This window comes from Drosophila obscura, unplaced genomic scaffold (genome assembly GCF_018151105.1).
Source record: "Drosophila obscura isolate BZ-5 IFL unplaced genomic scaffold, ASM1815110v1 contig_1, whole genome shotgun sequence".
Taxonomy (NCBI): Eukaryota; Metazoa; Arthropoda; class Insecta; order Diptera; family Drosophilidae; genus Drosophila; species Drosophila obscura.
Genome location: NW_024542679.1, coordinates 3,193,679 through 3,205,704, shown reverse-complemented (window position 1 = coordinate 3,205,704; position 12,026 = coordinate 3,193,679). Strand labels below are relative to the sequence as shown.

The window sequence follows — 12,026 nt, the reverse complement described above, 5'->3', positions numbered from 1 at the left end:
ATCAGTGCATAGTCGATAGATCAATCATCGACTCGTAATTGCGCTCCACTGTGGAGAGCAGAAAGAAGAAGAATAACAGAGGAAGAAAATACAAAATAAAAGCATAGAAATAATAATACAGGAAACTCTATGCCAATAATTATGTCTGCACCGCTGGAGAACCTGGAGACGCAGCTGGAGATGTTCATCGAGAATGTGCGACAGATTCGCATAATTGTCAGCGACTTCCAGCCGCAGGGCCAGAACGTACTCAACCAGAAAATGTAAGAGACTTCAATGGAAATGCACCTAAACAAACAATAAACCAAACATTTTCGGTTATATGTATCTATAGCAACAGCCTGGTCACCGGCCTGCAGGAGATCGACAAGCTTCGCAACCAGGTGCAGGATGTTTATGTGCCCTTCGAGGTGTTCTTCGACTACATCGACCAGGACAAGAATCCACAGCTGTACACCAAGGACTGCGTGGAGAAAGCACTGGCCAAGAACGAGGAGGTCAAGGGCAAGATCGAGAGCCTCAAGAAGTTCAAATCGAATCTGCTGCTCGAGCTGTACAAGACGTTTCCCAACGAAATGAACAGCTATCGTGCCTACAGAAAGGACTCCATGTGACTCCACACTACCCCCTAAGCCCATGTAGTGTTGTAAGCCCATCGTTTTTCAAATAAATTTTATATGTTTATGTAAATGCATCACACAAATATTCTCCATTTCCATGGGTTGTTCTTTAAGCCTCTCTTCGGGCCGTGCCGTCCGTCGACGGTCGCCTTGTTGTAACAGGAGATTCCGGGTGTCGGGGTGAATTTCAAGAACACCATTTGGCAAAAAATTTTCCGAAGGCTCCTGTGGCGCAATTGGTTAGCGCACGGTACTTATAATCAGTATTCAGTGTCTATGAGCAATGCCGGGGTTGTGAGTTCGAGCCTCACCTGGAGCAAGTTGTATGTGTCGCGTGAGTTGGCACTCTTTTTGCATTTCTTTTTTCTTATTTTACTTTTCGCTTTCTTCTTTTTTAAGCACTTTTGCATTTACAGTTTTTTATTTTATTAATTTTAAATGGCACAATAAATTAAATACAATTTATTTAATAGCTATCAATGCTTTACAACACTACACGCACTTTTGAGTGTTGCCAAACCAATGGAATAAGAGGCAAAAACAGCTGATTATTGTTTTTTTGTTTTCCGACAAAACTTGTGTAATTGATAAGAAGTCTTCGCGTGCAAAAACTCATTTAATTTATGGCTTAATATGCGTTCTGTGGTTGGTGTTTGTAAAATTGCATTGAGAGCCACAAATTATGCTGCTATTGGCAGAGTTGGTGCGCTTGCTAGTCCGCCGCAGCTGCGACAATTCGGAGCTGCCGCCTCCACGCCGGCTTGCTGGAATTGCGAAAAGAATTCGGTGCTGAAGCAGCACATGATCTGCTCGGACTGCGGACACCTGCAGGACGTGGATGCGGACATAGTGAGTAGATAGCTATCCATGGATGGCAGACAATAAACCGCTTCAAACGTTGTAGAACTACTTTGATCTGCTGAGTTTTCCCACCAACTTCAACCTGGAGGGGCAGCAACTGACGCAGCGTTTCCGACAGCTGCAGACCCTGGTGCATCCGGACAAGTTCAGTAACAAGTGAGTCGGGAGCCCTTTCCAATTGGCAATCATTTACATTGACTTCCCACGCCACCAGAACCTCTCGAGAGCAAACGAATTCGGCGGACTGGAGCTCCCTGATAAACAAAGCCTACAAGACTCTCGCCATGCCGATGGAGCGCGGCCAGTACCTGCTGCAACTGGAGGGCCAGCAGATGCCGCAGGACAACAGTACGCTTAACAAGGAGTTTTTAATGGCCATGATGGAGCGCAACGAAGAGGTGGAGGAGGCGGAGGACAGCGCTGCACTCGGGGAACTCAATGCACAGATTGTGCGGGAACTGCAGGCAATGACCAAGAAGCTGGGCATCCAGTTCGAGGCCAAGGATCTGGTCGGCGTCAAGGGCACCCTCGTGGAGATGAAGTATCTGCTGAGCATCCAGGCGAGCATCAAACAGAAGCAACAAAGCCTCTTGGGCAGCTGAAATTTCGATTGCCAATGGAGCAATCGATAATCGATGGAACACACACCTCTGCCTGCCGATCAGCTGATAAGAAAAGGTGGACAAAAAAACAAACTAGAAGCAGTAGCAGCAAAAAATACCTCCTATAAACAAAGATCGGGAATAAAATTCGCCATGTAATTAGTGACAATGACATATCGTTGTCTATGACTAACTAGTTTTTTATCCAATGCCATTACCGTTGCTGCCCTAACTGTTGCTGTTGCTGTGGGCGAATGTTGGCTTAATGTGGCTTAAAGCGCGGCTGAGTGCTTCCCCTGGATCGAGCGCTGTCTGTACACTGTGTCCGAATCGAACCCTGCACCCTCGACGAACGTAAACAGTTCGCGTAATGTAATCAATTAATCGAGGCGCTATCTATTGAACTGAAATCAGCAGCGGTGGTTTGGTGAGGGGAGTGGAGTGTAGTGGAGGGAGGCCCTCGTGCAGCCCCTGCTGCTGCGTCATCGTGCCACTGTTTGCCCACAAATGTGAGCTTTTCTATAAATTTGAATGTTCTCGCCATAGCATGGGACAGTTCTTGGTCAACGCTGAAGGCGTTCACACACACGACACTCAGGAATAACAAAGAAAAGGAATACCAAAACGCATTATAATGCAACGACATCAACTCCTCAGCTGTCTGCTGTTTCTGGGAATCATCCTACTGGCAGCTTCTGCGGAAAGTTCCCCCGTCATTGGTGTGCTCACGCAGGAGGTCTACTCGGATGGATTGATTTCGCGACATTTCGTGAACAAAACCAGCTACATAGCCGCCTCGTATGTCAAGTATTTGGAGGGTGCTGGTGCCCAAGTGTTGCCCATTTGGTAAGTGAAGCAGACAGATACCTCTAGAGGGAGAACTTATCGTTGTTTGTGGTGGCAATCCCGAAGCTACGAAAAGATATTTATAGCGCATATATGTATGCACATAAATAAATCAATTTAGCCAACGCGAAACGATAAGATTGCCAAAAATGTAATTGATAAACCATTTTCTTGATATCTCGAAAGGATTGGACGCAATCGCAGCTACTACGAAGATCTCATGCACAAGATAAATGGGTGAGTGAGTGAGTGAGGGCTATGGGAAAGTCATGATATCAATTAATTCCTTGCCGTAAATCAGAGTTCTCCTGCCTGGCGGTGCAACGTGGTTCAATCAGAGCAATGGCTACGGCGATGCGGGTGAACATCTCATCCAATTGGCGGTGCAGTTGAATGACAATGGCACCTTCATGCCCGTCTGGGGCACTTGTCTGGGCATGGAGCTGCTGGTCTACAAGCTGTCCAATGGCACCGAGCATCGCATCAATTGCAAGGGATCAGGCATCGCCTTGCCCATGGAGTTTAAAGAAGGTACAACGGATTGATCCTAATGCGATAAACCCCTCTAACCAGATCACTCTCTCGGTAGATTACAAACAGAGCCGCCTGTTCAATGCCAGCCATGAGGATATTGTTGCTCTGATGGTCAAGGAGAATGTCACCTATCACTCGCATCAGTTCTGCTACACGGAGGCGGACTTTGTCCGGGATCAGTTGAACAAGTCGTGGCGCGTGGTATCCCTGAATCACGACCTGGACGGCGTCGAGTTCATCTCCACCATGGAGCATGTGAAGTATCCCTTCTACGGCGTTCAGTTTCATCCGGAGAAGCCGCTCTTTGAGTTCGCGCGAGCGAGCATTCCCCACTCGCACTCGGCGGTGCTGACTGGCCAGTACTTTGCCGACTTCTTTGTGAACGAGGCCCGCAGGAGCCCCCAGAGCTTCGCCAATGCCACGGAGCAGGCGCAGTTGCTCATCTACAACTACAAGCCGGAGTATACCTCGATACTGGGCTCCAGCTATGTCCAGCAATATCTGTTTACCAACAAGGAAATGGATTTGCTTGATATTGAAATCGAAGGGGGAGATGATGCAGGCCTTGACGGCGGCGACGATGGCGATGATGGGCCCACATACTACCACCCTCCCTATGGGTACGGAAATGGAAATGACGGTGCTGCATTCGTGTCCCTCGGTATTGGACCCCTCCTCGCTCTTCTGGCCATTGGATTATTTTCAATTGATTTCTGATTTTCCCTGGCTATCAGCTTGCAGCTGTGCAGCTGTTGTGCATTTCATTTTCCTACTTTTAAAAGACTGTGTTCACCTCCTCTGCACCCTCCACCCTCCTCGCATTCAATGCCCCACTAAACCGATTGTTCTGCGAATGCTTTTGCGCACTCGAAATCTACGAAATATTGCCATCAATGCATTTACTTGGAAATCGCCTCAAGTGAAATTTTTACTTTTAGAAAAACACTTTTAAGCACTCAAAATACACTTGTTGAATGCACTTTAATAACCGACAACGATTGCCACGTTTGATATTATTTGATAACAAATGTCACTGATATTTTCCCACTGATTGTTCGATAGCTTTACTCTTTGATCTTTTTAAATAAAATAATTCGATTTATTATTTATATGATACCTGGTAGACTTAAGTTGATACATATGTATAATCTATCTATTGATAGATAGATAATAACTTTTGAGCCAGAAAGCACTGACAAACCTCTCACGGGGTGGAGGGGCTGCTAATCTGTGTAGGGCTATTGATACTGGTATCTGGTATCACCAGGATGGCCGCTGGTGGATTGGAATACGGGGAATATCAGAAATACGCTTCCACTGCAGTGGGAAAATACATTACAGTGTGCTGTCGATGGATGAACTTGCGGTTATTCGGGGGAAGCCTAGAAAGTTATGCGCCTTCTTTCCAATATCTACCTCTTTCCTCGTATTTACTCTGTCTGCTGCTTGCCAGCGGAATATGCAACCGGATGAAACCAGTGACGTTGCGGCGCCGTACGAACCAAAATATGTGAGAGAAGTTCGGAAGAGAGCACGGTGAGAAGAAAGAATGAGCGAGTACTAGGCCGCATACGCTGCACCTGTGTACTCTGCTTAGTTGAGCCCTCTCACCCTCTCCATTTCACTTCCACCAACAGCTGACACAAACACTCTCTTAAGAGCGGCCTCTTCTAGTGTGTGGAGAGGAGAGGAGAGGAGAGGAGAGGAGAGGAGAGGGAGAAGATAAGAAGCATTGACATTATGAAATTAATATTTAAGTTTGAGCAGCGATGAGCGAGCCATTAGCAAAAGTAGCTGACAAGAGAGAGAAAGAGTGAAATAAGCGCGCTCCAACTAGTACCGCTCTTCCACTCTCACTTTTTCATGCCTTTCTAAGCGTGCGTTCTCAAGTCAGTTCCGCGTTTGGGATTGTGATCGTGCCGGAAAATACTTAAAAATCAAACGGAAAAGGTGTCGCCCAGGTGTGTAGTGAAAAGTCCCAAAAAGTGCGTTACAGCTTTCAATGAGCAAACGCGTGGGCGAAGTAAGAGGCAAAATGGCGGAAAAAAGCAGATCGGCGAAGAAAAAGTGCGCACATATGTAAGTAAAGTGAATATATTTGAAATTGATGTAAACATATTATTTTATGCATATGTACATATATTTTATATATATATGATATACGTATATTTTTTTCATGAGCAAAACTCTGCGGTGCAACCAGAGGCCACAGGCACCAATAAGGCGTCTTACAAGTTTCCGTTTGTTAAAATGATTTCCAGGAATGAGCGCGTGTCTTTTTTTTTCTGTTTATTTGGCGATCAGTGGCGAAGTGGAGCAGAGGGTTAAATGCTGGCATTCTTCATCGCGACCTACATGTGTATGTGGGTCATCTCCTCCAATAATGGCATGCGAAAACCCCGGGGGCCGAGTCAATCCCATTCTGCTTAGAGTTTTCAGTCTTGTTTTGGCTCTTCATGAAATCGTATCGCAAAGGAGACACAAATAACACAAAAACACAGAGATGATAGCTAATTCTGAATCACTCAAGGCTACACCTTGCATTGGCATAATGTGCATCGACACGGCGCAATGGCTGGAAGCCCAGTACGGCAAGCAGTGGCACAGCTATTTGGCAGCCTCATATGTGAAGCAGTTGGAGGCAGCGGGGGCTCATGTCGTTCCCATCTGGTGAGTGGGGGTAGCCAGAGGGCACCAGAAAATATACAAAAACAAAATGCATAAACAAAAGAAAAGAGGAAAAATGTAGTTGCAATTTTTGATTCGCGGCCAATCGCCAGACCATTTGGGCGGAGTGCCAAACGCTTTGTGCAACTGGCAATGAAAATGAGAATGATGTGAGCGAACTATTTCATTATTTAATCCATTTTATGTCTATTTAATTTCACTTTCGTTAAAAAAAATCAAAAGTAAATGCGTTCTCATCATTCCATTTTTAATTGAATAAATTTGAACAGAAATCGATGGGAACCGACTGTAAGCAAAATTCAAAATTGAACCCTGATCGATGATCAAATTAAGGAGATGTCGTTATAAAATCGTACTTAAATCGATCAACGATCACATTAATCGATTTCAGGATTGGTCGCGACCGCCCGTACTACGATTCGCTGATGGATCAGCTCAATGGCATCCTCCTGCCCGGCGGGGCCGTCTTCATCGATCAGGCCGACGTCCAGTCGCGGCCCGACCTCACAAACGATTGTGTGCGGACCGCGGAATTCATATACCAGCTGGCCATGGAGCGGAATATGAGGGCCAGCGATCCGGAGGAATACTTTCCGCTGTGGGGCACCTGTCTGGGGATGCAGCTGCTGCTCATCTACGCGGCCCAGAACACCAAGGTGCGCACCAAGTGCGAGAGAATGAAGAAGGCCCTGCCCCTGTGCCTCACCGAGGACTACGGCCAATCGAAGCTCTTCATGGACATGCCGGAGAAGTGCTTTGCCAGCCACCAGCACGGATACTGCATCACCAAGGAGAGTTTGCAGGAGTTTGGCCTTGCCACCGACTGGCAGACCCTGGCCCTGCAGAAGGACCCCGCTGGATGCGAGTTCATCAGCCTCATCGAGCACCGGCGCTATCCCATTTTCGGCTGCCAGTTCCACCCGGAGCGGGCCGCCTTCGAGCAGCTCTACGCCTGCGAGGACACCAGCAGCGAGGCCCATAACCGGCAAGGCATCGAGCTGGCCGAGCGCCTGGCCAGCCGCTTCGTCGACGCCTGCCGCCGCAACGGGAACCGATTCGCCAGCGCGGAGCTCAAGTCGCGCCATCTCATCTGGAACTTTCAGCCCGAGTTCTGTGGCAAGCACAAGGGCTCCAACTGGCTGCAGTGCTACCTTTTTGAGAGGGATGTGGACTATCCGAAGGAATAGGATTAAAGATACTCGCTGCAAATGCTGCTACCAAAGCTATTACTCATATACATATGTATTGCTTTTTCCTTTTTCCATTTCCCCATTGACTTTGTCATATTTATTTCATATTCTATTGCCCCTATTGCCCCTTTGCTCCTTGTACTTTTACCCACATTTTCCGCCTCATGCCAATTCCACTCAGTACTTTTCCGTTCAATTTTTGGGTTCGCTTTTCGTTTTAAGAATTTTCCACTGATGGAAAGCTACAAAGTATTTTCCTCCTTTGACTGCTTCCTTCTGTTTTCACTCTCGCAAATGGAATATTTTTGTACATTTTTTGATGGGGTTTTCTGTGGCACGAGATTCAATGGGGGTGGCACTGGCAGTTGACATCAGTAAAAATCTATGGGGCTATTATAAATTGTAAGTCTTTCAGAGATTGGACCTTCAACAACGATACATTTACAATATCTTGCAACGTAAACGTACCGGAGCAGACAATAAATTTATACTATTCCGAGAGTGTAATAGAAATAATAAGAATTCTCTCTCTGCAGACACAGATAACCTTAATATATATAAATTAAGAATGATTGTTGTATGACGTGATTATGATGTATATGATATATGATATATATATGATATATGGTATATGATATTATGATGTATATATATATTTTTTTTAAATTTTACATGATTTTAATATTATTTCTTTTGGGCATACCTTATGTTTTACTTACTCTTTATTTAACGCAGCTCAAATGCTGTTGGTAATAAATACTCCTTTTTTTCGAACCCCCCCTTGGGCACACAAAACAGAGGCTTGACTCTATAAACTCTCATAAATTGCCCATACTTTGCCTTTGTTAGGGTATAAAATGACACACCCATCTCATAATTTTGTTGCTAAAATTTCCCTTTTCATGCCTATTCATTGGGTTTCAGTCCTTCAGCCTTTTAGGGCCTGTTCCCCACTCCTTGAAGGGGGCTTTAGCCGTCAAAATGTTGGCCGCTCTCATAATTAGCCCATGACAGAACGGAATTTGTTGTTAAATTCCTCCACGTACACGCTGGGCCACAGGTGGAAAGTTCACGCTGAAGTGGAAAATATTGTACGGCGGGTAGCCGTGTAAATAATTGCAGCCCCCACCCCACCCCCATTGTTATGGTGTTGTGGCTTTCGCATGTTTTGTGTCTGATTCCCACCATTTGCCATCGGTACGAGTACAAATATTGTATTGTTTGTGGCTTCGATGGTGCCGATGGTGCTGATGGTGGCTTTATTGTCATCGTCTGGTTGTCCTGGCACTCTGTTATCTCCCCGTCTGGCTCTTCCGCGATGTCTATGTCTACCTTCTTGTGCTGCCCCATACCCATCCGCATCTCCATACATCCATCCATCCATCCATTGTGTGTGTTTGTGCCTTCGATCTGCCTGCCATCGAATGCTAATGAGACTAGACCAACCGACCGACCGACCGACCGACCGACCGACCAATGTCTAGCCTTTTTCATGACTTGTTAATCATTATCATCGAGGTATTATCGAATATGCTACACGTGCATCAATCGTCTGATTGATTATTTTTCTCGTATTTTGGTTTGTCTCCTCCACTCGTTGTTCTCTTTCTTTAGTTTTCCTTTGTTTCATTTATGTATTTGCTTTTTTGGGAATAAAAAATCGGCTCTAGTGTCAGCATAAATGCCGCATTGAATGTGCCCTTGTGCCCATTTTATAGACTCATTCCGCCATAGAATGGGTGTATTCACACTTATTCACATGCATTCACACAAACACACACACACACACACACACACACACACACACACACACACACACACACACGCGCGCACGCAAAATGGGTATAAAAAGGGGTATAAAAAGGGGGATCCAGAGAGGGGGAAAAAGTAAAAGTTGGCATATTTCTCGGATTTTCTCAACTGAAAATTAAGCCCGCCTTTACACCCCTTATACACCACTCTATGTCTCTATCTATCTACATCTCTATCTATCTCCATCTCTCTCTGTGTGTGCTTGCCGCTTTTTGTGTGACGTCATAGCACAGGCTGTGTCTTAGCGCCTAGGGCCGGCCTTTTGCCTTTTTTTTATAACCTACTTGCCGTGCATTGAACCTGGCTCCTGCCTCTGCTCTGTTCTGCTCTGCTTTGCTTTGCTCTCTCTCTCTCTCTCTCTCTTGGTCAATTCTCTCTCTCCGTCTCTCGTTTCTGGCTGAAGAGTGAGAGGCACTGCAGGCTGCAGCTCAATGTTTTGGGCCAATGAACCCCCCGAGCTGCAAGGACATTGCAGTCGCTCTGTCTCTGTCCCTGTCGTTGCCGCTGTCCCTGTCGTTGCCGCTGTGTCGAGTGACATTATGAAACCAACAACGAAAATAGCAACAACAACAGCAAAAGCAACAGAAAATGCTGCAGAAGCCAAAGGTCCTTTTGGCAACACCCAACACTTCCACTACCACCACCCCCACCATCACCATCCCTCCTCTCCCTGCCTCTCTAGACGAACAATTTGCGCTGATTTGGCATTTAAACTGCAGTTGAAGGATACGGCCACCAGATTGTATATCTACGAGTCCATGTGTGTATGTGTGTGTGTGTCGTGCATGCGTGTGTGTGTGTGTGCTAGTGCCTTTGATAATCCCTTCTTTTGGCCCGACAAATGGCCTGGACTTAACAGCCTCTCCGGCTCTTAATTGAAGCAGGACTCTGCGACTCTTGGACTCTGGGACTTTGCCCTGACATTTATTTCCATTTGTTTTGTTTAATTTTTGGTTCTATGCAAATTACAGGGTAACAGTGATGGGTGGCCTAGAGTATATTTGTCTGCGAATTGATAGAAATTAATTCATTAAACTTAAGTTTATCATTTCAAAATATAATACTTCTTTTTTTCTCTTAGTTTCAGGCGTAAGACAAGCTGTGGAACGGATCAGAAGCTGTTGAAAAAAATCCTCATGTAAGTAGATTGTTTGCCACCTTTGAATCTCTACTTTGGGATTCCATTTGATCCATTATCGTGCCTTCGTTTACACCTTAATTCTGGTCCAAAAATGTCTAGATTTTAGTTTATTTCGCAGCCAGCTTTTTGCAATTGGACTGAGGTTGAAGAGGATTTTAACCTACTTTCAGACCCACTTGCACTGCCATTAACTAGACCTTTAAATAAATTCCTCTTACAACTTTTAACTTCATTTTTATCTGTGCCCCCATAAACTCTGCTTTCGCTGTCCACTCCTTAGGTCATCTATCGTGCCATTAGCTCCAAAGTGTGCCTCCCTCCATTGCTAGGGCATTTCTAGGACCAGGACAGGAACCGGGATCCACGAAACAATTAAAATACTTGTGTCCCTTGTGCCGCCCCTCATTTGTCAAACCATTTTCTTTTTTTTTTTGTGGTTTGCTCTTTGCCTTTCAGTTCCGTTCCGCGCAACTCTGATCCATTAAAATGTGCCTCGTTCACTTGCCCCAAATTGTTGCCTACTTTTCAGGGGTGGGCGCTGTGCAGCAGAAAGTTGCGGCGCGTGTGGTACGGTAAGCCTCTTAAGTGTTATGGGGCACACACTTCTATTGGCATATTTTTTCGTTTGCTATTTGGGTTTTCCGGTCGTAGTATTTAGTATTTTGTCGTATTTTGTGTTTTTATTTTAACATTACGCGGCCAATTATGGGGCGGGCTTGTCGCCTTTCGCCTGTCGCTTTGGCTTTGGATTTGGCGTTCGGCTTTGCCTTTGGCTAAATTTAACCTGAACTTTGGGGCGTGACATTCAGCTGGCTCCTCCATTTATTCTCCGCATGTGTGTCTTTGTGTGTGTGTGTGTGTATGTGTGTGTGTCCTGCTGGTGACGTCATCCGCGCTCTTGCAAGCGTTCGAAGGCCAATCGAGAACGCGGCCAACAAAGCGCTTCATTATTTGCCAACATATTTGGGTTAAGCGCCAGCCCCCCCCTCCCCATCGCAACCCAACTGTAACCGTGTGCCATTCATTCTCCGAAAGGATTAGACCACTTGCACCCAAGGATGGGCTGTGCTGGGCTGGGCTCATCATCTCATCTGAGATCTCCTTTATCTTGGGTGTATGCTTTAAAATTTAGTGGGTCAAGTGGTGCCTTGGATTGGTCCCTGGGCTTTGTTCAACGGGGTCTGACCTTTGGCTAAATGAAAGCCAAAGGAGGCGTTGGAATGATCCTAAAACAACCGAAACAGAGGCACAGAGAACACAGGGCACAGGGCACAGGGCACAGAAATACGTATCCTTGCGGAGGCACTTGGTTTGCAAATTGTTGCAATTGTTATGGGGTCGAAGGATGTCTGTTCTGCCTCCTGGCTGCCTGCCGCCTGCATGCTTCATGCTGCCGCCTGGTGGCGTTGCCCCAAGGACATTTGGTGCATTCAAATTAGCTGCAGTTTATTTATGTCTCTCGAGCATCCATTTCCATGCAATCCACGAAGTGCCACTGCGCCGCAGCGCCGCAGCGACATGCCCTGCCCCGCCTGTTGTTTGGCCTTTCAATACCCTATCATGTGGCTGGGCATGTGTACATCAATATTGATGATGCACCGATACGCAAAAATGAACATGGGACTGACTGCAGCAAGGATCGGTTGAAATGCAACGAAAACCGATTGATGGCAGGGCATCAAGATCTCGGTTTAGCTTTCGTTTCTCGGTGTTTTTGTTTTGTTTTGTTTTG

General features: G+C 46.0%; 4 protein-coding genes and 1 non-coding gene across 6 annotated transcripts; all 5 read left to right on the top strand.

The window, feature by feature from the left end:
- Nucleotides 1–44: 44 nt before the first annotated feature.
- Nucleotides 45–690, top strand: LOC111081738 (mediator of RNA polymerase II transcription subunit 10). The gene is made up of 2 exons (XM_022377874.2): nucleotides 45–263; nucleotides 335–690. The coding sequence occupies exons 1-2, from the start codon at nucleotides 130–132 to the stop codon at nucleotides 612–614; spliced, it is 414 nt and encodes a 137-aa protein (XP_022233566.1). The 5' UTR covers nucleotides 45–129; the 3' UTR covers nucleotides 615–690.
- A 151-nt stretch (nucleotides 691–841) lies between these two features.
- Trnai-uau lies at nucleotides 842–939 on the top strand. Its single transcript has 2 exons — nucleotides 842–879; nucleotides 904–939. It is a non-coding gene; the product is annotated as a tRNA-Ile (tRNA).
- Nucleotides 940–1,181: 242 nt separating this feature from the next.
- On the top strand, nucleotides 1,182–2,249 carry LOC111081733 (iron-sulfur cluster co-chaperone protein HscB). The gene is made up of 3 exons (XM_022377869.2): nucleotides 1,182–1,469; nucleotides 1,525–1,637; nucleotides 1,696–2,249. The coding sequence occupies exons 1-3, from the start codon at nucleotides 1,254–1,256 to the stop codon at nucleotides 2,081–2,083; spliced, it is 717 nt and encodes a 238-aa protein (XP_022233561.2). The 5' UTR covers nucleotides 1,182–1,253; the 3' UTR covers nucleotides 2,084–2,249.
- A 107-nt stretch (nucleotides 2,250–2,356) lies between these two features.
- On the top strand, nucleotides 2,357–4,568 carry LOC121404096 (gamma-glutamyl hydrolase). Its single transcript, XM_041592736.1, has 4 exons — nucleotides 2,357–2,929; nucleotides 3,116–3,166; nucleotides 3,231–3,460; nucleotides 3,519–4,568. The coding sequence occupies exons 1-4, from the start codon at nucleotides 2,718–2,720 to the stop codon at nucleotides 4,178–4,180; spliced, it is 1,155 nt and encodes a 384-aa protein (XP_041448670.1). The 5' UTR covers nucleotides 2,357–2,717; the 3' UTR covers nucleotides 4,181–4,568.
- A 687-nt stretch (nucleotides 4,569–5,255) lies between these two features.
- Nucleotides 5,256–7,465, top strand: LOC111078698 (gamma-glutamyl hydrolase). Of its 2 annotated transcripts, none has more exons than XM_041592749.1 (2): nucleotides 5,256–5,542; nucleotides 6,543–7,465. In XM_041592749.1, the coding sequence occupies exons 1-2, from the start codon at nucleotides 5,466–5,468 to the stop codon at nucleotides 7,336–7,338; spliced, it is 873 nt and encodes a 290-aa protein (XP_041448683.1). In that variant the 5' UTR covers nucleotides 5,256–5,465; the 3' UTR covers nucleotides 7,339–7,465. The 2 variants fall into 2 exon arrangements, with proteins under 2 accessions (XP_041448683.1, XP_022229237.2); XM_022373545.2 differs by lacking the exon at nucleotides 5,256–5,542 and adding an exon at nucleotides 5,852–6,133.
- Nucleotides 7,466–12,026: the final 4,561 nt, after the last annotated feature.

Excerpts from the sequence above, each read along its gene's own strand:
- LOC111081738 (XM_022377874.2), top strand. The coding sequence starts at position 130 with ATGCCAATAATTATGTCTGCACCGCTGGAGAACCTGGAGACGCAGCTG. Across the intron at positions 264-334 it reads AACGTACTCAACCAGAAAAT|CAACAGCCTGGTCACCGGCC; the intron begins GTAAGAGACTTC and ends ATGTATCTATAG.
- LOC111081733 (XM_022377869.2), top strand. The coding sequence starts at position 1,254 with ATGCGTTCTGTGGTTGGTGTTTGTAAAATTGCATTGAGAGCCACAAAT. Across the intron at positions 1,470-1,524 it reads AGGACGTGGATGCGGACATA|AACTACTTTGATCTGCTGAG; the intron begins GTGAGTAGATAG and ends CAAACGTTGTAG. Across the intron at positions 1,638-1,695 it reads CCGGACAAGTTCAGTAACAA|AACCTCTCGAGAGCAAACGA; the intron begins GTGAGTCGGGAG and ends CCACGCCACCAG.
- LOC121404096 (XM_041592736.1), top strand. The coding sequence starts at position 2,718 with ATGCAACGACATCAACTCCTCAGCTGTCTGCTGTTTCTGGGAATCATC. Across the intron at positions 3,167-3,230 it reads CTCATGCACAAGATAAATGG|AGTTCTCCTGCCTGGCGGTG; the intron begins GTGAGTGAGTGA and ends GCCGTAAATCAG. Across the intron at positions 3,461-3,518 it reads GCCCATGGAGTTTAAAGAAG|ATTACAAACAGAGCCGCCTG; the intron begins GTACAACGGATT and ends CTCTCTCGGTAG.
- LOC111078698 (XM_022373545.2), top strand. The coding sequence starts at position 5,967 with ATGATAGCTAATTCTGAATCACTCAAGGCTACACCTTGCATTGGCATA. Across the intron at positions 6,134-6,542 it reads GCTCATGTCGTTCCCATCTG|GATTGGTCGCGACCGCCCGT; the intron begins GTGAGTGGGGGT and ends AATCGATTTCAG.